Source organism: Aulonocara stuartgranti (assembly GCF_965226115.1).
Source record: "Aulonocara stuartgranti genome assembly, chromosome: 18".
In the NCBI taxonomy this organism is placed as follows: domain Eukaryota; kingdom Metazoa; phylum Chordata; class Actinopteri; order Cichliformes; family Cichlidae; genus Aulonocara; species Aulonocara stuartgranti.
In genome coordinates, this window is record NC_138954.1 from 15,798,648 (window position 1) to 15,820,849 (window position 22,202).

The 22,202-nt window shown below is 40.9% G+C and overlaps 1 protein-coding gene across 2 annotated transcripts in view; it reads left to right on the forward strand.

Annotated features, from left to right (window-relative positions):
* The first annotated feature begins 520 nt into the window (after positions 1-520).
* Positions 521-22,202, forward strand: part of LOC309694116 (corticotropin-releasing factor receptor 2) — a 47,477-nt gene continuing 25,795 nt past the window's right edge. Inside the window, exons 1-2 of one of the 2 annotated variants that reach the window (XM_082513895.1) lie at positions 521-780; positions 912-1,031. In XM_082513895.1, coding sequence (XP_082370021.1) covers positions 573-780; positions 912-1,031 — 328 coding nt within the window. In that variant the 5' untranslated portion in view covers positions 521-572. Of the gene's footprint in view, positions 781-911; positions 1,032-4,067; positions 4,128-22,202 lie in introns of those variants that run through there. The other variant, XM_082513896.1, reaches the window with a different exon arrangement.

Sequence of the window (22,202 nt, forward strand, 5' to 3'; positions counted from 1 at the left end):
TGTCCAAACATTCCAGATTAAGCTCTGCATCATCTTAAAGAGTACCGACAGAGTTGTGTCCTTAGTGCTATTTAGAAACAAAAGCCAAAGGAGCCGACGTCATCACCGAGTCTAATTATTGTACGACATACAATCAGCTTTTCAGCTTCCTGCCCTGAAAACGTCCGTTTACTATTTGCATACAGAAAAAAGGGCTCTATGATACAAATATAAAACCAATAACTGAACCCAGTATTCTTCTTGCTGCTTTCTGTTCTGTTCTGTTTCTTTCCCTTCCATTCAAGTTTCACTCGCAACAACAGGTAACCTGGCTGTACATTTCATTCTAAATCTCTCCCACACACGCTACTTTGCATTTCAAACGCAGCGACTTTTTCCTCATAAATAAACACGACAGGTGGGTAGCAGGTGTGAAATGTCAGAGTAACAAGGCTCATGATCCGGTCAGTGCGGTGTGACGGCTGTCTTTCACGTGGAGGGATGAGCGGATCCGCGGCTCTGATTGGCCAGGCGCGCGCTCTCCAGAAGGCGCGCCGGGCTCTCTACTTGTCATTACGGTTGCACCGATTCACATGCCCACGAACACGGCTGGGCACGGCAGTGTGCCTATCTCCTCTCGGACTTGCACATTATTCAGACCAAAAGTGGCGGCTCGCACTATGGATGCTACTGTTTATGAGATCATATTTGGAGAGCTCGGGGACCTAAATTGTAGTTTAATAGAGGCTTTCCAGGACACTTTTTTGGCAAATGCTTCATTGTCATTGCTGAGCACTGATGGTAAGGCGGAATTGCTTCATTCTCCTTCCTCAGTATTGAGATGTTTTGCTGTTACATCTTAAAAATAGAAAGCTAAGCGTCGACCTTTATCTTTTATTTTATTTTCATTTATTATGTTTCCCCCCTAAAAGGTTTATATTGCAATGCCACAACCGATGAGATTGGAACCTGCTGGCCACGGAGCAGCACTGGCAGGATTGTAGAAAGACCTTGCCCTGAGTACATTAATGGGGTGAAGTACAACACAACGAGTAAGTCTTTCCATCGTGGAAAAAAGTTCCTTAACGTGTGGGAAACTGTGGAGCATTTTGTGGAAAATTATTTAGACAGTTGTGGAAAAAGAAATAGCGCAAAGCAAAAGAGCGCAACATTAGCAAGTGCGTTAATTACAGCAAGACTTCATGAAAAAAATGATTTGTGCTGCAAACAACCGCCCGTTAATATAAGCAATAACAAACAAATCCAGCAGCTTAATGATCTCTCATTTAGCCCACCGTCTTATGAATTTTCATTTCTACCCTAATTAGATAATTTTTCCACAGGCTTATTATTAGTACCCCCCCTGTGTTCACAAGTAAAGCGGCATAGACAGCGAATCAGTGATCATTATTAAACCTCCTGTTACAGGAACAGCTGCTTAAGAATGTGCGTGTGTGCTTTTCACTTAAAGGGCAAATACACCTAAGATCGCTCAAATCTCTGCTTCTGTAAGCTACTTACATGTATGTGAGGGCATCTCTTGGTTTGATTTTACTGGAGGGGGAATTTTGTTTGTTCCAATAGACAGCTGGACAATTTGGCATTGCACTGGTGTTCCAGTATCAGCAGAGAGAGTGTGTGTGCGAGAGAGCGAGCAAGGTGATCTGCTGTAAAATTGAGACTGACTGCCCATTAGAACTATTGTATAACTGTTATCATAGCAGCACCGTCTAGTGTCCAAAATAAGAGAGGATATGAAACAATGAAAGCCTCCATTGGGAGGAGGTTGCGGTGGATGGATGGGTCTACTAAACATTGGACCTTAATACTAGCCTGCTTTCTTTAAAAATCTCCTTATCTTAAACAGGTGTTCAGTATTCACATGCTCGACTTCTAACAGTTAGACTGGGGTTTGAGATTTGTCTGGTGTGACCAAACAATGGACTCTATGGACGCCTTCCACTTGGGCTGCATCATACAATATAAAACAGCATAATATACAAAACTTTTATGTGTAAAAAGTGTCATATTGTGATATCACTGCTATAGCAATGGTTATTGTGCAAATTCCTTATTGCGCAAAACAACAAGACACACCCAGACATTTAGTAAAAAGGGAGATATTTGAACATCTTCCAACAAAATACTTAGCAAAGTATTTTTCATCACTTGATGTGAAAACACACCATGAAATGCAAGGAGGCCCAAAAATGGTATAACTGAGCATCATTGTAGCACTCGCGGGCCTCACTCCCTATGACAGGAAGCACAAATGGTAGAAATTACCAGTGCTGCTTCATATTTTTTGGGCAAGTATATGTAATAATATGATGTCAATTGAAATGGTGGAAAAACAGGACATTAAGCAAATTGTTTGACCTAAGTAACAACATCCCAGGTAGAAAATGTTTTCAGCTTCAGTTTTATTGTGCTGGTTGCTGATTAGATACAAGTTACTTTAATAATTGCTTAAAAGTATCAAATAACTGTGTGTCCCCACAATCCAAATGCAAACCACCAAAATTTCCACTGAAACCACTAACCAGGCTCCTTTTACACTTACATTTGTCTTATGCTGCATCACTGAATATAATGCTGTGCCACTACTATTGCACTGTGATATTTCTGCTGCTGGGGGCACCTTGTTTCAGTAGAAGCACACTTTGAATGAGATCGTCTGTCATCGATGACAGCAGCTCATTGGAAATGAAGGACAGAAAATGTCCATTATTTTGTTTGCACAAATAAACAGTGCTGCAGGCAAGCTGCAATCTCAGATAAAACATTGTTGAGGATTATTTCTCTACATCATCAGAAATATAATTCTTGCAGATGTCTTTGAAATATCATGATACAATTTTTAGGCGCCCACCCCCGTCCCTACCTGCGTGTCACCCTGGATCACTCAGCTCCTGTAGGCTACTTATCTCCAAAATGCAACTCTAGTTCATAAGAGCTTGCGGAAATGACTTATCTGGTCAATTTCTTTGGGGGGAGGGTGGGTGTGGGATTTCAGAATAATACTTTTCATTTTGCTTCTGATTTCAACAATACGCTAAGAGGATGGTTTTAATCTGCTGGCTTGACAGGCTGAGCAGTTTCCAAACTAATCTGTGTCAGCCAACAGTTTAGCTAAGAGCTGAGAACAGCATATCACAACTCCGCCACCCAGCACTGTCACCTTATGTAACTCCTGTGTTAGTCATAAGGCTGATGAACTTGTTGCCGAGAAAACAGCACCATTCATTTCACAAAATAACCGACCTGCACCAAGTGTGAGTGTCCAGAGTGTCCATATCTGGACTTTTCATTTAACACTACTGTTATCTCTGTAATAGACTCAGGTGTAGTGTCATTACCCACCAAACCTCTGATACACACCCACAATCAACTGCTGTCTGATCACCTTTGATTCAACTTTGCTCTGCTGCTGCTTAGTATTAGCATTAAAGAAACTGATGGACATTATGAACAATGCTGGGCATCCTCTGCACACGGCCATAAACAATCAGAAGAGTCTGTTCAGTGACAGGTTGCTTCTCCCCAAGACAAGAACTAACAGACTTAAAAACTCCTTTGTCCCACACGCCATCAGACTGTTTAACTCCTCTCTGGAGGGGAGAGGGAGGGGAAACAGGAGGACAAAGGAGGGGGGAACAACTAAGCTGTAGTGCCTCTTCACCTCACTGTACAATACCTTGTGCAATACTTTTTGTAAATAGTCAACAGTGCAATAGACTCAATACTTGAAATGTGCAATTCACTTGTATTTTTATTTTTTATTCCTATTTATTCTATTTATCCCCTTTGTATATTTTATTTTATTTATATTTGTCTCTGTATTTATATATGTGTGTGTGTGTGTGTGTGTGTGTGTGTGTGTGTGTGTGTGTGTGTGTGTGTGTATGTATATATATATATATATATATATATATATATATATATATAACAATTCTGTAACTGTAACTTCGGTCGTTGCTGTGCTTTTTGGAAGTCGAATTTCCCAGAGGAACCCACCCGAGGGATTAATAAAGTTCTATCTTATCTTATCTTAGCTGAACACGCCTGTTGGTTTGATCCACCAGTGTGAAAAGCATACCGAAAAGCATTGAGACACCTTGTCCAGTGAAGGTTTAGATAGCACCCTGGTGAGTCAATATTACATTTTTATCAGGCTCAGGTTTAGATATTGAGGCTGTAATATACTGACTGAACTGTGTGAAGAGTTTCCCGTTAGATAATAGGAGAAGTACAAAGAACTGTACAGCTGCAGTTTCCTGCATCACCCAGGAGTGAATGAATACAGCAATCAAACAGTAAATAAAATATTGTTTGAATGTTTGTCTCAAACATATGTGCAGTTCAGAAATTAGATAGAGGAGGTGACAGATTTTTCGCCCTTGCGCGAAAAAGTTGATGAGTAAGTTAATTACAGGGATTGGTTCTTGTGACAGCAGAGATTACAGGTTTTATTCTTTCACTGTCACCAACATTTGTAATTACATGGATTGTTATATTTTTAACACAGATCTGACATGTGATATGTGCAGCTAATACGCTTTGAAATGCTTGGATTATCTTAGCTATGTAAACAAATCTTTTTTTCTTCTTCCTGTCAAATCAGGAAATAGACTTTCAGTTTTTTAGGATGTCAAACATGCAACAATAAATGCATTGTTTTAAGTCAGACTATTAAAGAAGCCAAAGCAGAATATTTAACAAATTTCCCACGTGTGGGACTAATAAAGGTTATCTTATCTTAATAGATTGCGGTTCGACACAGCAGGGAGGCCATTACAAAACTCTTCACAACTGATAGCTTAACTGCAGGATTCTGCGTGTTTTCACAGCAAAGTGATGTGACACCAGAGACAATGTAGGTGATTATTCTCATCCTCCTAGGTCACATTAGCAGCCCTCATTTGCATTCAGGAAAAAAAATACAAATTTTAAACCACAAAATAGGTCAGACTAAGAATAGAAGTAGGCCCTAACATCCCATGAGCAGGTGTTAATTAAAACAATGCAAAAAAAAAAAAAAGAACTGTGAAAATGCAGCGCAGCAATTTGCAAACTGAAGCCAAACAAGATGTGTTTTAAGCCAATCACTTTGACCACATGCCTAGCAGCAGCCATTTGCCCAGCATATATCCAAGAGCCAGGTATTTCATGCTTCTATACAAGCCTGCATATTAGAAATGAATGACCCAGGATATTTTAAGGAGAATCCCTTGCGGTTTGTACTCCCAGTTGTTGAACAGTACAAGATATAAATGCCACATCTTGCTTGAAACCGTGTAGGTTTTCTGTGGTGCTTTCAAATGAGAAGCTGAGCAAGTGTAAAGTAAAAATGTTGCGATTCTTTTGCAAAAATTAGAAGTTTAAGAGGCTTAGCGGGGCAGTTCAGGTAAGTAGCTATAAATTCTTTTCCATTTCATCTGGCTTGTATAAATATTAATGTCTGCGCAGAGTGACTTAAGAGCATTTATGCATTTTTAAACTTTCCTCTGTTCATGTTTTTTTTCTTGCAGCGCATTTATTCGTTCCTCTGGTTTACATGAAATGAAAATCACCACCGTTGGGCCACAGTTGTTAGATACGGTGTGCTTTCTAACGACTATATGATGTGCTCTCTATCAAGCCTCAGGCAAAACAAGCAGTCCAAAGCAGTACTGAAGAGTGGCACTAGTGCTGAAGTATTAGTTTTGGAAGATAAATAAAAAATGTGTGACCTGTATGCTTTCTCTGTTCACCCAGAGCACAACTTTAATTATTCAGTGAATCGCTCATATTGTTCTTGTAAATTCACCTCCTCCCAGTGAGTGTGTGTTCATTCTCACATAGGCGACATCCTGTTAGCACATAATGTACCATCCTAGTCAACACAAATCAAAATCAGGGCAGCTGTTTCTACAATAGAGCTCTATTGATTCTCTTATCAGGATTAATAAAGTCTGAGACATATCAGTGCTGCTCTGTGTATCTGGTTCAGACTGACAGTGGAGAGAGTGAAGCTGATGTAGTGTTGCATGTTGGGGGATACAGCTTGTCTCTTTATTTTAAATCACAGCTAATTCTGTACCTCGCCTTCTGGAGGCAAACATGACACTAATATAAGGTGGTGGATAAATATAGACAGGCATTGTTAGTAATTGTGAAACTGGTATTAGCACAGTTTTTTTTGTAGATGTTCCCTATTAAAAATTGTTTAAGAGCCTATGGTGGACTGGTTGTGTGACGAGGAATGTGTAAAAGAAATCCTGCCTTATTTGTCAAAAGCTTACTCACTGCACAGCATGACCAAATGACTCGCTGAAGTTTAATGACAGTTCAAATGGCTATAATGGCTGTTTTGCATCTTCTTGTCTGTGAGCTGTCATGTCCCCACTCAGAGGAGAATTAATATGAAACTCATTTTCCTTCTTCCTAAAGCTCTGAGAAGAAATTGGAGAAAATTACATGTAGACAGTCAACGCTCATTGTTGCATTCACTTGTTTAGGTGTTCCCAAATCACAAAATGTCTTATTGTGACACTTATCTTACTGATGCAATCTACCTCATGTGCATTTTCTAATGCCGAGAAACATGCACATGCGTCTGCCACAACTTGTGCTATTTTTTCTTTGCTCGATCTGATGACGGCACCACAGGTCTCTGCAAAATACCTCTCCTACTGCGAATTCTAGCCCTTTGAAACCTTTGATCCCCTTCTCCACGGTGAGACTGAGTAAGAGGTTCAATCAGCAAATTCAGGACAGTATGTGTTGCAAACATTTCACTAGCCATTGCACACCAAGACCCAGAGGGGGTCCAATCAGCACCAGCCTTCGCTGGCTGCACTCACCACAGATGACACACTAAAGTACCGGAGACATTTTGAAGCTACCAAATAACACAAATATCTGCAAAGCATGTCATGATTATTTATTATGGTTTATTTTCTTTTCATTCCTACTTCTGTGTTCACTCGTAAATCCAAGTCCTCCTTCCAAACATTTTCATTTTATCATTTCAGACCAAATGACACATTTACATCCATATGTCCTGAAAACTGCATTCGTTTTAGTGTTGCACTTGTGTCTCGATAGATGCCTCAAATTAATTTTCCACCCTCATCCTCCCCACTCTATCTCAAAGTGGCGTTTTCACACATCCAAACTCAGACCATGGACCGCCTTTCTTGTTAAAAAAGTCTTAAAATCTCAGTACCTGTTAACAGAGGTAACAGTTTTCTTTTTTTTTTTTTTTTCTTTTTTGCCTGTCCCGTTTGGCTCTTTTGCCCTCAGAATTGTTGTCTAAAGGCAAAGAAAGATGCCCAACGGATTTACTTTACCAAACTGACCATCCCAGCCTTGCCGTAATGGTCCATTTGATTCACCTTTTATTGTTTATTTTATTTTCACTTACTGAATACGGGACAGACTTGACTGGGGGAAAGAAGGGGAGAAAGAAAGAGGGAAAGAGAAACAGCTGAGAAGAGGGACGGGGGAGAAGGGCAAAAGACAAAAACCAACAGAACGGGCAGAGAAAAAAAAAAATGCATATATCAATCACCTGGGTCACCTGCTGAGAAAGAAAAAAGAAAGCAAGCAGAAGAGAACAAGAGTAATAGAATAAACAACATCACAATGATATATGGGAATATGACAGTAAATACTAAATGTTAAACATTATTGTGCAGCACATAAGATCAACAGAACACAGTGTGCTTTGAGGTAGGAGCCAAAAAGGGTGTAGTTTGTGGGTGTGATCACCCGTGTGTACACCTGTGAGCATGGACGTGCTTGTTTTTTGTTTTTTTAAAAGGTTCCTTCATGTAATAATCTGCTAGAAGGTGTGGGGGGGCCACAGCCCCGTTCTCCAGGGCGTGAAGCAGGTGTGGAGGAGATCAAAACTCCAGACATCCAGAGGCCCCCAGAACACAAGAGACCAAGGAAGACCAACAGAGGGGCAGCTGCGCCACTGTCCCGGAAAGAGCTGAGGAGAGTCCCAGATGAGGGCTCACTCAGCAGCCGCGGAGCAGAAGCCAGGGGGAGTTGCAGTGACGCGCCCGTGAGCTCCGCCGGCAGCCAGCTGCGCCTGAGTGACCGAGCCCCAGGCCGAGAGGCCGGGGGCACCCCACCTCCGAAGTGGCCCGAGCGAGCCCCAGGCTCCAGGCCCCGATAAGCGGCCGCCAAGGAGTGAGCCGGTGTGTACCTGGACGCCCATCCCCGGACACAAAGAACCACCAACGCACCGATGTCTGAGGGGGTCCGCCACTGGCAGGGGAAGTGGTGGTAGGGGGAGATAGGCCTCCAAACCTTGGAGGGCCTGAGATGTCCCCAGAGAGGTGGCGCCTGACACCCAACCTGACATATAGACACAGACATACAGGCACACACAGATACAAACATCCATTCCCACCCTCATGCTCTCATATGCACTTACTCCACACTCAACCAACGTGGAGACAGACATAAAGAGACGTTGTACACACGATCACACTCCCCAAGCGTACTCTACAAACCGGGTCTAGGTGCCCTCGCCCCTGGAGGGGGGAACTGCACTCAGACCCAGGTGGTGTTTCCCTTTTCCCTGCGGTGGGGGGAGGCAGACCGCCCCGACTCCGCAGCAGCAGGAAGGCTCCACACTCCAGACCGCAGTCGGACGGCCAACTCCTCCTCCTAGCCCCCCTGCTCCAGCAGGTCGCAGAGAACGGGGGTGAGAGAAGACTCCAAACCTCCCTCCACCCGCTCATTGTAGTGTTGATGCATGTGTGTTCTAAGGTGCATTTAAAACCCAGGAGGGCATGGAGCTACCTGCCAGAGAGCAGCAGGTAAGCACATAGTCCCTCCTGCTAGCCCTCAATGTCTACGTGTATTTAAAATTGAGAGGTGGGCAACGATGCCAGGGGTGGGGTGTACACCCTGATGGTACTTTGGACTCCGTGTATCGTGCCCACCCCCAAGATCCTATATGTATGTGTAATGAGAGTGTGAGTAATGTGAATGTCTAAGTTGTGGGATAAAATTGAGGCAGAGGCAGCCAGAAGGGGACAGAGGGGGGGGTAGCCTCCTCTGCACCCTGGTGACATACCCCTACTCCAAGGCCCTGCATGTGTGGGTGGTTGTGGTGGAGCGGGAAGAGGGAGGCAGCTGGAGATGGGGAGGGAAGGAAGGGAGGGGCAAGTGACCCCTCCCTGGGGCCAGCTCCCCCGCTGACCCCAGTAGGCACCCCCATACTCCGCGACCCGCCAGGGAAAGGGGGCCCAGGCCCATCCAGACCGGGCCCAGTGCAGCAGCGCCGCCCGGCCCCACAGAGCCCGGGACAGTCCACCCAACCCCACCACAGAGAAAACTGCACCCACCCCACCATCCACTCATCTTCCAGACTACATAAGACAATAAACACCCAGGCTGAGATCTTCCTCCACCTCTCCTGTATCTCCCCCTCCTGCAGAGGGAGCTCCTGAGGAGAGGAAAGCTCCTGCAAGATGTGACAATCTCCCCCACCAGTTGAAGAGCCCCCCAGGTGGCTCGACGCACCGGCGGCACCCTGCTCCAGGGCTGGGCCCCCATGCACCCACCCGCCCACAACCCCGGCAACACACCAACCAGGACCCAAGCCCCCGAGGCCCAGTCCGGGTCCCAGCCCAGAGACGGAGCGCCCCCAGAACCTCACGCCCATCCCGGACCCACCCAGGGCCAGCCAGGCTACCAGGTCAGTAACCCACGTCCGTCAGCACAGACCCTCCCCTAGCCCCGCTGCACGCAGCCGCGAGGAAACAGTCACCAGAGAGCCAACAGAGCCCCTAACCGGACATGACCGCTACCCCGGGTTGAGCCCCCCAAGGAAGATGCCTCCGGGGAACCCCCCGACGCCCTAAGCCTGTCCCTACCCCCACACCAATCACAACAGTGAAGGCGGGACCAAACTATGACCCCCCACCCCCACTAGGTGATGGAGCTGATCAAAGGAGCCCAGAGCAATTGATCTAATGTGGTGGCAGAGGCTGTATCAAGACTAATGTAATCTAATAGATAATTTCTATATTGGTTAGAATTAAGATTATTTTTATTTTTCCAGTTCATGAGGACTGTTTTCTTGGCTATGCATAGGGCAGTGAAAACCATATGGGCGATATTCTTTTCTGAAGTGACATTATCTAAGCTGCCCAACAAACACACTAAGGGGGAAGTTGGAATGTTACATTTCAGACACTTCGATAAGTCTTCACATATCTCGCGCCAAAACTTCTGAACTGGTGGACAGAACCAAAGAGCGTGGATATAATTGTCCGGTGAATTGGTTTGGCAGTGTGAGCAGTTGTTGGTAGACGTAAAGCCCATCTTGAACATCCGATGACCTGTATAGTGTACTCTATGTAATATTTTGTATTGAATTAATTGAAGACTGGGATTTCTAATTAGATGAAAGGTTTTTAAGCAAATCTGAGACCAGAAGTTTAGGTCTAAGTTAACTGATAAATCCGCTTCCCATTTTGCAATAGGAAGTGATATTGATTCATCTGTTTTAGAAAGCATTCTGTATATTTTGGATAGTAATTTGGGGGGTTTAAGAGTAAGAAATTGAACCACACTTGGTGGTGTTTGTAGTTCAACTTGACCCGGTTTAAATTTCTTTTTTACTATGGATTTAATTTGTTGATATTCTAAAAATCTTTTCTTGTTGATCCCATATTGTGTAACTAGTCCGTCAAATGAAATAAATTCTGTTCCTTCTAGTATATGTTCTAAATATTTGATTCCTTTATCACTCCAATCTGAAAAGTTTATCATATTATTGTTTTGTAATATGTCAGGGTTGTTCCAGATAGGTGTACGTTTGCATGGGATTAATGAAGACGCCGTCAATTTTAGAAACTCCCACCATGCTGTCAGAGAAGAGCTGATGTTGATGCTTTTAAAGCATTCATGTTGTTGGATGTTTGAGCTGATAAATGGTAGTTCTGAGATCTCTAGATTATTGCAGAGTGCTTGTTCTACATCTAGCCAAGGTTCATCTAAGAGGGTGTGTTTTAGCCATCCTGAGATAAACTGAAGCCTGTTGGCTAAGAAGTAGTGCTGAAAGTTAGGCAGTTCTAGTCCTCCTTTATCCTTGGTCTTTTGTAGTGTTTTTAAGCTTATACGTGGGGGTTTATTTTTCCAAAGGAATTTGGACATACATGAATCTAGAGATCTGAACCAATCTTGTGGCGGTTTAGTTGGGATCATTGAGAATAAATAATTTATTTTTGGTAAGACCATCATTTTTATAGCGGCAACCCTTCCCATGAGTGATATGGGTAGACATTTCCATCTAGCCAGATCATCTTCTACCTTCTTTAAAAGTGGGATATGGTTTAATTTAGTTAGATCTGCAAGCTTGGGAGAAACATTAATACCTAAATATTTTATATTTCCCGATTGCAGTGGTGTAGAAGAGGAATTATGGAAGGAGCAATTAATCGGTAGGACTGTAGATTTTGACCAGTTAATTGAGTAATCTGATATTCTTGCAAAAGAGTTTATCAATTCAATCACCCCAGAGATATTGGTTTGTGAATTTTGGAGAAAGAGTAACACATCATCCGCATAAAGGCTGATTTTATGTTCCACGTTCTTGCATTTTATGCCCTTAATTACTGAATTCTGTCTAATTGCTGCTGCTAGTGGTTCAATAAAAATTGCAAATAGTGAAGGGGAGAGTGGGCATCCCTGCCTGGTGCCCCTCAAGAGACAGAAGCTGGAGGATGTCTGGTCATTTGTTCTAACACAAGCTGTTGGGGAATTATATAATATTTTTAACCAGTTTATGAAAGAGGATCCAAAACCAAATTTGTGTAAAGTTGCAAATAGAAATTTCCAGTTAACTCTGTCAAATGCTTTTTCTGCGTCTAAAGAGAATATTGTAGTTTCTAGGTTTTTACTGTATGAGTAGTCTATCAAATTAAGTAATCTACGTGTATTTGTTGATGAGTGCCTACCTTTTATGAAACCAGTTTGGTCAGGATGAATTAAGAGGGGGGTTATTTTCTCCAGTCTCTTTGAGAGAGCTTTGCAGATTATTTTAAGGTCTACATTTATAAGGGATATTGGACGATAGCTTGAGGGATATACAGGGTCTTTGCCTGGTTTTAGCAGGAGATTAATGTTTGCAGAATTCATATAACAGTTTTCTCAGTTGTATACCACTGAGACTCCTGCAGTGCAGCTGCCACCCATGAAGAATTGTCAGTTAACCTTGCATCCTTCTTACTGTCTCCTCCTGGAGATGCATCTCCCTGTTGTTCATAACTGTCATCACACTCTGAATTGCGAGCCAGCTTTTGTTCGTTACTTACTATTTTGAGCCGTGCATGCGTACGTGCAAGAATAACTAGCTACTGGGGTATCAGGGATGTTCATTTTTGGATTCTTATTTTACCGTTGCTGTCCAAAGTGAGAAAATGACCATATGTCTGAAATCAAAGAGAAGAGTGCAGCACTGCTGAATACATCAAAGGAAAATCGGTCACATATCTCATATCTGGGGCTGCATTTTACAAATTTCCTCGATGTTAAATCCCCCAGGACTGAGGCGGGGATAACACATATGTGCTTAATACCATATGTTTACACCTTTGATTCATATAGGACTAAGGTTCATAAATACCTTTATCTTTTTTTAAAAAATTTAGCTAAAGCTTCATATTGAAGTGTGAAAATCTTTTGGCTTGACAGAATATTTTTTTCTCCCCACAAATCAAAACATGTGGTTAATTTTTTTTTTTTTTTACAAGAAAACAAAAAACATAATAAAAATATTGAAACAGTAAAAAAGACATTATTCATGTGACATCATAGCTTTTTTCTATATTGACACCAATATATATAATCTTAATCTAAGCTTAATATTTCAAAATTGTAAACACTGTATTGTGGGACCAAGAGCAATAGTGTTTCCTCCAAAACATATTGGATTTTATACTAAATCAGCCTCAACATTAAAGCAAATACACCCACACGTGGTTGAAACAGCTGTTACCTGTCAGCGCTGCATGCTGGCAGCAGATCCTTCTGGTCCTATTTATGGCTGTGCAATTAATCAAATTTTTATTTGAATTACAATTTTACCTTCCGCTGATTATTAATGTGAGGTAGCCTGTGTGTAATGATGTTGAATACCTCTGATTTCAGTATTGAACAAAGCAACTGTCGTGGTTTTTGCCATAACAGTCATATAGTTTGCAGGCTTCATCATAACGGAAATTTCTGAGTAAATGCCTTGAGCTCTTTTGTTTTGTTTCTTGAGGCAGTCCTAATTAGTTTTTGCAAATTGTGGTGTGCAGTGGGAAAGCACCTTCTGTCACGGAGCGGTGTTGCAGCGTTTGGTGCGGGTGCTTGGTCCGCATCAGTGTTTCGCTTGCTGATGAATGTCAACAACCAGAACATTGCACTGTTACAAGATTATAAATGGGATTTAATTCAACTGTCAGTGATTTTACTGTTGTGACTGTTCTGTGCACAGTTTTGCGTGTGGAAAACAGAGACCGAAGAGTTAAAACTCAAAGACTACAGGACCAAGACTCGATTGTGGCAACGGTCAGACTGAAAAGCCATTTTGTTATTTCACTGAGCAGCTATAAACAAGTCTTTGGTAAGGTTGTGGCCATCCTTGCATACTTTTCATTTTTGTACTGTGGGGTAATGTTCTCACTATCCTCCTCATGTCGTCTCTGTTTCCCGGAGGGACATAGTCTTAGTACGTGGGTTTTTGCTAATTTTCTCTCACCAGCTGGCTTCAGTGCAGCTGCTGAGGGTTGAAAGCTTGACAGCAAACAGGCACAAAAATTTTGCATTTGCAGTTACAGCTAATATGTCAAGAGGGCATGGAGAGAAGAAGGAAAGCTTAAGAGCCACAGCTGTAAGTAAAAGATTACCCGGTATCTCTTCCTCGGGCTCTGCTGACTTGTCTGCTTCAGTGGTCATTACTCAAGGCTTTTTAAGCTATTCAGTCGTCCTTGCTAAACAAGAGGAGACACCCTGACAACCCTACCCAATCTCTCTTTCATAGCAAATGTTCATTGTGTGGTACTTATAAGGCATGCCCAGTGAAGCTACTACTCGTGATTTTATGAAAGCTGAAAGTTGATTGTGTTTACTTACTTACTTATCGTCAAATTCTAGCACTCTAGCAAAACCTCTCTGGTCTCCACTTCTCAGATGTGAGTATTTGCTGGTTTCCTCAGTCTTCTGATGTTGAACTGATTAGTTCTGCCCTTTTCCCAGCAATAAACAGCCACAAATAATAATGCTCACCAGCCTTTGACATGTTCTCAAACAGAAGTGGTCAGATGCTTCCTTTATTTTTCTCTTCCCATAACCTTCCAAATCTGTATATTCAGTTATGAAGCTAAAAAAAACAAACAAATGGAAATCTTCACTTGAAGGAATGGTAATGGTTGTAGGCGCTCTGTCTCCCTCCTGGTGCGTGTGTGAAAATTAAACAAAATCTGTCCTCTTCTCTCATGTTGAACTGAGAAAAGTCTGTTCTTTAAACTTTAAAGTCGGACTGAAAAAATGATCCCAAGCACTGAGCACATTTGAAAAGAACATATGGTACGGGGAATAAACAAGTTAGACTTAATACTCACCACATTCAGTATGCACCGATGTGATCATTCTCATTAGCTCGTTTCTGAAATTCATTGAAGCGTCTAAAGTGAAGTAGAGTGGCAGTCATAGATTCTCTCTTCCTCCCTTCATAAGGGATTCATTCTTCAGCTTGTCAGTACTGTGTACAATCTACTTGTTCGACATGATGAACCTTACAGAAGTGCTCAGTAACCTTCAGCTGCCTGCTATTACCTACTCCGAGGTCTTTGTTTTGCTTCGCCTTAAAACGAAATGAGCTGTTCGTCATGCAGAAACTTTATAAGCTTGCTCAGCTACTGTTTCCCTCTTAGAAACCGTGTTATCTGACCAGGTCGCCAAGCCAGTGAAGCAGCTGATTTGTTACAGACAGCTAATAAATAGAAAGTATTAACCTCTGATGATGATGGGCGACACTGCAATAAAACAAGCACCAAAATAAGCACTACTTTTTCTCTCATTTGTCATACATGTCAGCGGCTCCAAGCAATCTGAACTTGGGGACAATTGAAATTATTGACAAGAACTAAAGATGCCAATAATGCCTTGACAGAACAATGCAGATTTTGATTAATAAAAGAAAACAGACCATTTCTTTCACTAGCAGGACTGAGCGTTCATAGGCTGCGTACGCCTGTTATTAGGCACAATAGGGCTTAATGGTAAAAGCTAATATTAACCTGCAAATGTTCATAAATGTAAACTCAGATAACTGTATCACCAGCATCATTATTCATTGGATCTGGGTGGGGCTGAAAAAACAGAGCAAATACATGAAATATATTTTAAAGTTCTGTCTGGACTAAAGTAGGAGACTGAGCAACCTTTCCATACAAAACTTAACAAATGTTAGTTTTCTGTTTGCATATTTCTGTTTCTTCACGATGAAATATACAGTAAAGTGCAAAAGTCTTGAGCCCGCAGTACAGAAATGATGGCAAACACACTGCCAGTGCAGTAAAAGTATACCTGGATACAAAAACACATACACACACAATGGAAATACTGTTACTCGTGGATTAGCCTACCGAGAGCCCAGATCTTAACATTGCTGAAACAGTGTGGGATCATCGTGACAGAGAACAGAACAAAAGGCAGCCAAGATCCAAAGAAGAGCTTTGAAGGAATAGTTTCTAAAGGACATTCAGACTACTTAAAGAAATTACAAGAAATCTGCCTAAGAGAGTTCAGGCTGTGCTGAAGAATACTTGAAAGTAATATTTTTTGGTATGTCCACCTGTTCATACCAAAATATTCCCTTTTGAGCCTTATACACTGTATTTCCATGACCACACACACGTTTCAATAAATCATTTCACCTCAATTCCTGCTTTTTCTGACAGAATATGAAGACATGAGTACTGTACATGCATATAGTTTTTGATTCTATTATAGGTAATGTACTAATGGAGTGAGTAATTATATATTAAAGTAATTATATACTTATTAGAACATTGCAAAAGTCATGATATACTGGAATGAGCATGTTTGAGACCAAGAGTTTCCTTTAAATTCCTTTAAATATCCTTTGAATTCATATAATTTCTGGATTGAAATGAGGCCATTTGTTATAAACATGTTCTGTACAGATTGTTAGCATTTAGTGATTATTTCGTGATGTATCCAACCCACATCTATCTAATGAGCAGTGAAGGGTTTTATAGACTGATTTCAGTGCCCCCCCCCCCCCCAAATAATTCTATAAACTGTATAAATTGTAAATGAGACTTTATGGCCTATATAGAATAATCAGATAACGTTGTTAGATTTTTATGACAAATCATTGCCCAAACGTTGGCTTTTTACTAAATGAAGTCGAACTTTAAGTATTTAGTATTTTAGTATTTATTTATTTATTGTCATTGTCAAGAACAATGAAATTGCGTTTGGGGCTTCCATACAACCCAAAAAAAAAGAAGAAAATAATAAATACCACTCAAATTTGATTTTTGCAAGTGAACTTTTAAAGAAAGACGTTCCTGCTCTGTGTATTCATCATGGATGTAGAGTAAAGACATCAAAGCCAAAGCTTTTAGAGTAGCCCCATATGTCTTTTGTTGATTAGCTCAGTGGGGCTTGTGTGGTTAGGTGGCCCATGAGGCTGCTCCACGTCCCGGTCTTTCTGAGAGTTTTCTCTCTGTAAACCTAGTGAAGCGTTTCTGCAGCCACATCTCCAGCTGTTGTCAGGAGGAAGAGCATGACACTAAGGCTTAAAGTCACTCTGAGAAAACACCAAGGCTACAGTGGGATTTTCGACTCAGACAGATTCCCTGCGCTAAATTTAAACATCCATGTGTTAATGGCTTTAGTACATATTTACACAAGTTGTTTTTCTTATCCATGGTGGCTGTGTTCTCAAGATCTATGTTGCATTTAAGCTATAAGATCTGTTGTACAGTAGAAATGGATGACTAATTTTGTCAGCAGAAATATGTCAGGAACACTTCTGCACAAGCCTGTGTGCAGCACAACTGTGCATGAGCTACTGCTTCCCTTCGGCTGTTCCCTTTATAGAAGTCATGAGTGTGCGTAGATTTCACACGAGTCTGATTATAAAACAGAGATATTCACCGCAGTCTGCTAAATGGGTGTTTGATTTATAAACTTTAAAAGTTTGCATTTATTTTTCATTTTAACAGTGGCAACATCCAATTTTTTTGTTCGGTAAAAGATATGATATAATACTTGAACGCAAACACTGTTTTTTTATCAAGCTGGTGACAGGCCTTGCACTAAGGTGTTGATTACTGGTAGACATAAATGCATGTGAAAACAACAAAAAAGCTCAGTGCTTAATGGCACCAAAAGGGCCTTGTCTGCGAAATGAGTTTAAATACTTTGTGATGTATCCTTGACTTTGATCTAACAAAGTCTGGGCTTTTAGTAATGTCGTAGAATGAATCACCCAGAGATTTATTTCAGGTAATCCAGCCTCAGAGTGTGCTGATAATGCCAGAGAGCCAGAGACTGTTTTGATTTGAAAAGGATCAGCACCTCTGACAAAATGTATAACAGAGTTAATGTGACAAGGACGAGACAGTAGGTTTTTGGAAAGTTGTTTAGCTGCCATGTTGTCTTTGATCAAACTGAGGTCAACGAAGGGCTTCGGAACAGCTGCATTTTAATGCTGACATGTCAGTGTTGACGGGTTGGGCTCACTGGAGACATTTTATGATCTGAACCACCGGTGATCTGGGTCAAATATAATATTTTGGAAGCTGGAGGCAGTAAAATATTTTTTAAAATAAAAATAATTACTTTTTTTTAAGGCAGAGAATGCTTGCTTCCTGCTTTCATCAGCACAAGTCAATCACAAGTGTATTCTCTGTGTGTTTTGGGCTGACATACCATTTAGGCCAACTCCTTGTGGCAGACATGTGATCAAAAGGAAAAAAAATGCCCTTTGAAAAGGACTCATTTGCAAGAGAAAAAGGGCTAGGTCAGTCGCTGACACATAAAAAAAGCACATGTGATGCTATCCCAAAAAAGGAAACCGTCCTGACAATGTTAAACAAGCAACCTAAAAACTCACATTATAAAACAGCTGCAGACAAATAGTGTAAATACATATGAAAATAATACTATGAAGCCATTTTCGCAGTTATATAGCATCTGTTTAAAACCATGTCCTTGTAAAAGCTTACAATATTAGAGAAAGAACCCCACAGATCCAGAGATAACCTGTGTCCAAGCATTAAGATGATAAGAATTTCTGGACCCAAAAGGCAGGACAAACATACTCAGGTTGGCAGTGACTCAAAACAAGCTTTTAGTGCGAATGCTCAAGTAGCTGTATGTGGATGCGATGGCTCTTTGGAGAAAGAGCGTGCAGGCTCAGAGAGCAGAGAGGCAGACAGAGGATTGATGGCAGCGGCAGATAGTGTGTGGTGTGGCAGCCTGAGTGAGAGTGGGCAGGTGACTCTCCCGTCACTCCTCCGTTGCTGTAGATAAACTGACGAGCGGAAGCTTGGGTGGGCAGGCAGGGAATGCGTTTGTAAGTCTAACCATCGCAGAGTTCAATTGGTTCTAACCAAAAGACATACTCAGAGTACAAGGCCTTAGCATAACTACCACAGCAATGACTGCAGACAAGGGCATACTGCACAAAATTGAGCGCTTGAACCACAGGTGTGCACACTGATTGGAGTGGATCCAGGAGAGTGGGAGATGGAGGGCGCCGCATAAACCCTTACAAACACAGATGCAACACAGCAGAGATGGAAAATAAAACACGAGTCAAAAAGAAGAGGGGAGAAAAAAAAAGGACACATGGGGGGAAAGCAATGGCTACAAAGACAGCATGACAAATTAAGATACTGCAATATATGACTTTCAGTAAGCAAGAGCAGTAGTTGTGTTAGATAGTAAGAGCTCACACATGCTGGAGGATTAACTTTTACAGAGACATAAAATAATGATTTTTGTAATTATCAGTGCTGTTAATTGAGGTCAGCTGCGGCATAAACCGAACAAGGGTGGTGGTCTAATAAAATTGTTAAGCTCTGCGGGAATTTAACAAAAACCTCAACTAACTGAATGAAATCAGTCATGTGGTTCAGAAAGTAAGTTTCCCAATGCAACTCTAGTAAGAGTGAGTGAGTGAAACATAACTTTAACTAAGAGAAAAACACATTTTAGAGTAAAATGTGTTTATTTTACTGTAGTTTTACTGTGGCATCGTATCGCTGCTGAACCACAAAGCGTAGATGCAAAGAAGCCGTTTATTCAGCAGGATTTTGAAAATCCAAAGCAACAGAATGAGTGATGTCACCCTTTTGTTCCAGTCAGAGTTTCTTTTTCAAAACGACGAGACTTACAGTACTTAATGAATTTATTAGGCCACCTGTCATAAAAATAAGGAAGCACAAATATTTTAGAAATCTCTCAAATTATTTATCAGGCAATTAACAAACTGAATTAATGTCTTTCTACCCAAACTTGAGCCGGCACACTGAATTCATCCGAGAAGTCAGAAATTAATTAATGATAATAGTGGAACACTAAGACCGTTTTTTCTGTTTAGAAATCCAAGCAAATGACTGTAATTTGTCATCTTAATCAAAGAATAATAATAGGTTTTACTATTTTTCCCCACTTTTAAAAAAATAGGGAATTTGAAAAATCATTGATAATAGCAATGATAATAATTTAGCACTAAAAACATAATTTTGATTAAAGAGCTTGCACATACTGCTGGATTAACTGTTACATTGATAAATACCAATACAGTTCATGTAGGAATTAATTTATGGAATTTTCCCACCTAGTAATTCTAGTAAGAGTGAGTCACCACCAAGACCAGCCCGATTTTAAAAGATAAATGCAACAGAATGAGCCTTTTTATCTCACCCGAGTTCTTCTTTTTCAAAACTAAGTAAGACGTATATACACATATATGTCTTGCAGAGGCCCATAGTGGCCACAGTTTAGTATAAACATTAAACTGGGACCACCGTTTACTTAGAATCATTTATTGGACTAACTGGCTGGTAAATAATTCATTCATTTTCTTTAATTCTCTTGAGTTTATGTCCTTGCCTGTTCTCGGACGTAGATGTCTGGCAGCTTTGCTCTAGTTCCTGCTGCTTGAATAAAATATCAAAGTGCAATGAGCTATGATATTCCCATGTTATTGTATGGCCTAGTTTATTCCATCTACCCAGCTCATGAAATCAAATTTCATATGGCTCGAAGTAAAAGCTGCTGTAACTGGCTCAGGTGCATGGCTTTAATGTGATGCGTTCACTCAGTTTTTAGATATCGTAGCCTTTCAATTTCACTATATTTTGAAACCTATCCACATAAAAAACCTCAGATTTAGTGACTATTTCTCAAAACGGCAGAAAAAAGTGGGTAATTTTTGATAACCTATAAAGAGCGGCTTGGTCTTTTGAGGAGGCGTAAAAGTCGTATCAAGTTTTTCTTTTCTTTTTTAACCCAACCACCTGGGATAAGTGGAAGTCAGAGCAATCAAACACCACAAAAAGAAAGACAGCCTTGTGCAAACACTAAGTGAAATATTCCTGTTTATTGTCGCTTCACAGTTGGTATAGCACAGCTGACAGCACAACCCACAGATAAAAGAAACAGGTCAAGTTTAGCTGAAGTGAAAAGGCACTGATTTGTTCTTTGGATTAGGTGTTTTTTTTTTGCCAGATTTATCTTACAATTTCAATCAAGATCAAGCAATATTTAGTCTTTTTAATCATCTATCTGAACATTTATGCAGGAATGACCAATCCAGACTAAATTTAAGCGCTCTTTTCCTCATTTAGAGCTTCCAATTTTTCTAATCTTTGAACAGCCGTACAGTGTTTGTTTGCATGCCTCCAAGAAAGAGGACTGGCAGAGTGGCTAGCTGAAGAGGTGGGCATTGTTGGCAAAGACTATATCAGTTGGAAGTTGCACGTTTCTTCCATGTTCTTGTGCGTCTTTACCCCCAGTGGAGCGTGGTCAGTGTTAAGTCGCTTACAGCATTGTTAGCACCTCACATGGAAGCTTTTAATCCTCCTCCCAAACTCACAGAATGAGTCATTTAGAGATTTTTTTTAACTGCGTGAATGTAATACCCTGTAAGGATAATGCGAAGAAAAAAGCCTCATCATGCCCACTGCACAGATGGTTTGTCAGAAATGTGCTCTCCCTGCACCAGTGCTTTGAATTAGTCCTGCCTCAGTGGTGTAGCTCACAGGGAGAAATCCACAACCTGCTCCCCTTCCTCTGTTTCTTCACCTTCGCTGATTGATTCGCAAACACAGTAGGATACTTGGAAAGTAACTGGAAAGTACTTTGTGCTGCAGTTATAATAATAGCTTAGCTTACTTGAAGGCGTCACGTCCTATTAAAATGGATATTAAGTTAATGAGATTTTAAAATATGTGTTTTTTTTCACACAGATTAAAAATAATGAATCAAAAGTGCCTTGAGGAATTTTGTCTGTTAATACCTTTAAGTAATACAGTCATCCTGTTAATGTCATCATACTGACTTTTAGCTTTATTCGCCTAAACTGAGACACCTGTGATTACTCTTCTTTTGTAATAAATGTGAAAAAATGTTTTTAATACCTTATTTATTTGCTGCTCAGTAGCAGCCACAGATTGAAATAAAAATAATTTGCTGTTCTATTTTTGTTAATTCAACAAGCTTAAATTTACTTCCCTGAGAACCATTGCAGTAGCTCAGTAAGACAATTTGCAAACTGCAAGTAATGAGTGAAGTGGTTATGGTGACACTACACTACACATCAAAGTCTCGGCATGTTTTTAAAATATCTTGGCGTTGTGCTTCACAGACATGTGGTGATGCAGTATTTAATCAGTATTTAATTCAAAAGAGTGTCTTTTCTACTCTGAGCACTACAAGCCACATTCACGTTGCACTCTTTTCTATGCCTTTAAAGTGGCTTTCACACCCACAGCTGGATGCCTAGGTGGAAAACTGAACCACTGACCTTATGATTGCTAGATGGACCCGAGTGCAAGACGAGCACGACCACACCTGACATTTCTAATTCTGCAGTTCAGTTTAAACTGCTATAATCTTCCTTTTCTCTCTACTATTATAAAAAATACAATTCACTTGTATTTTTATTTTTATTCCTATTTATT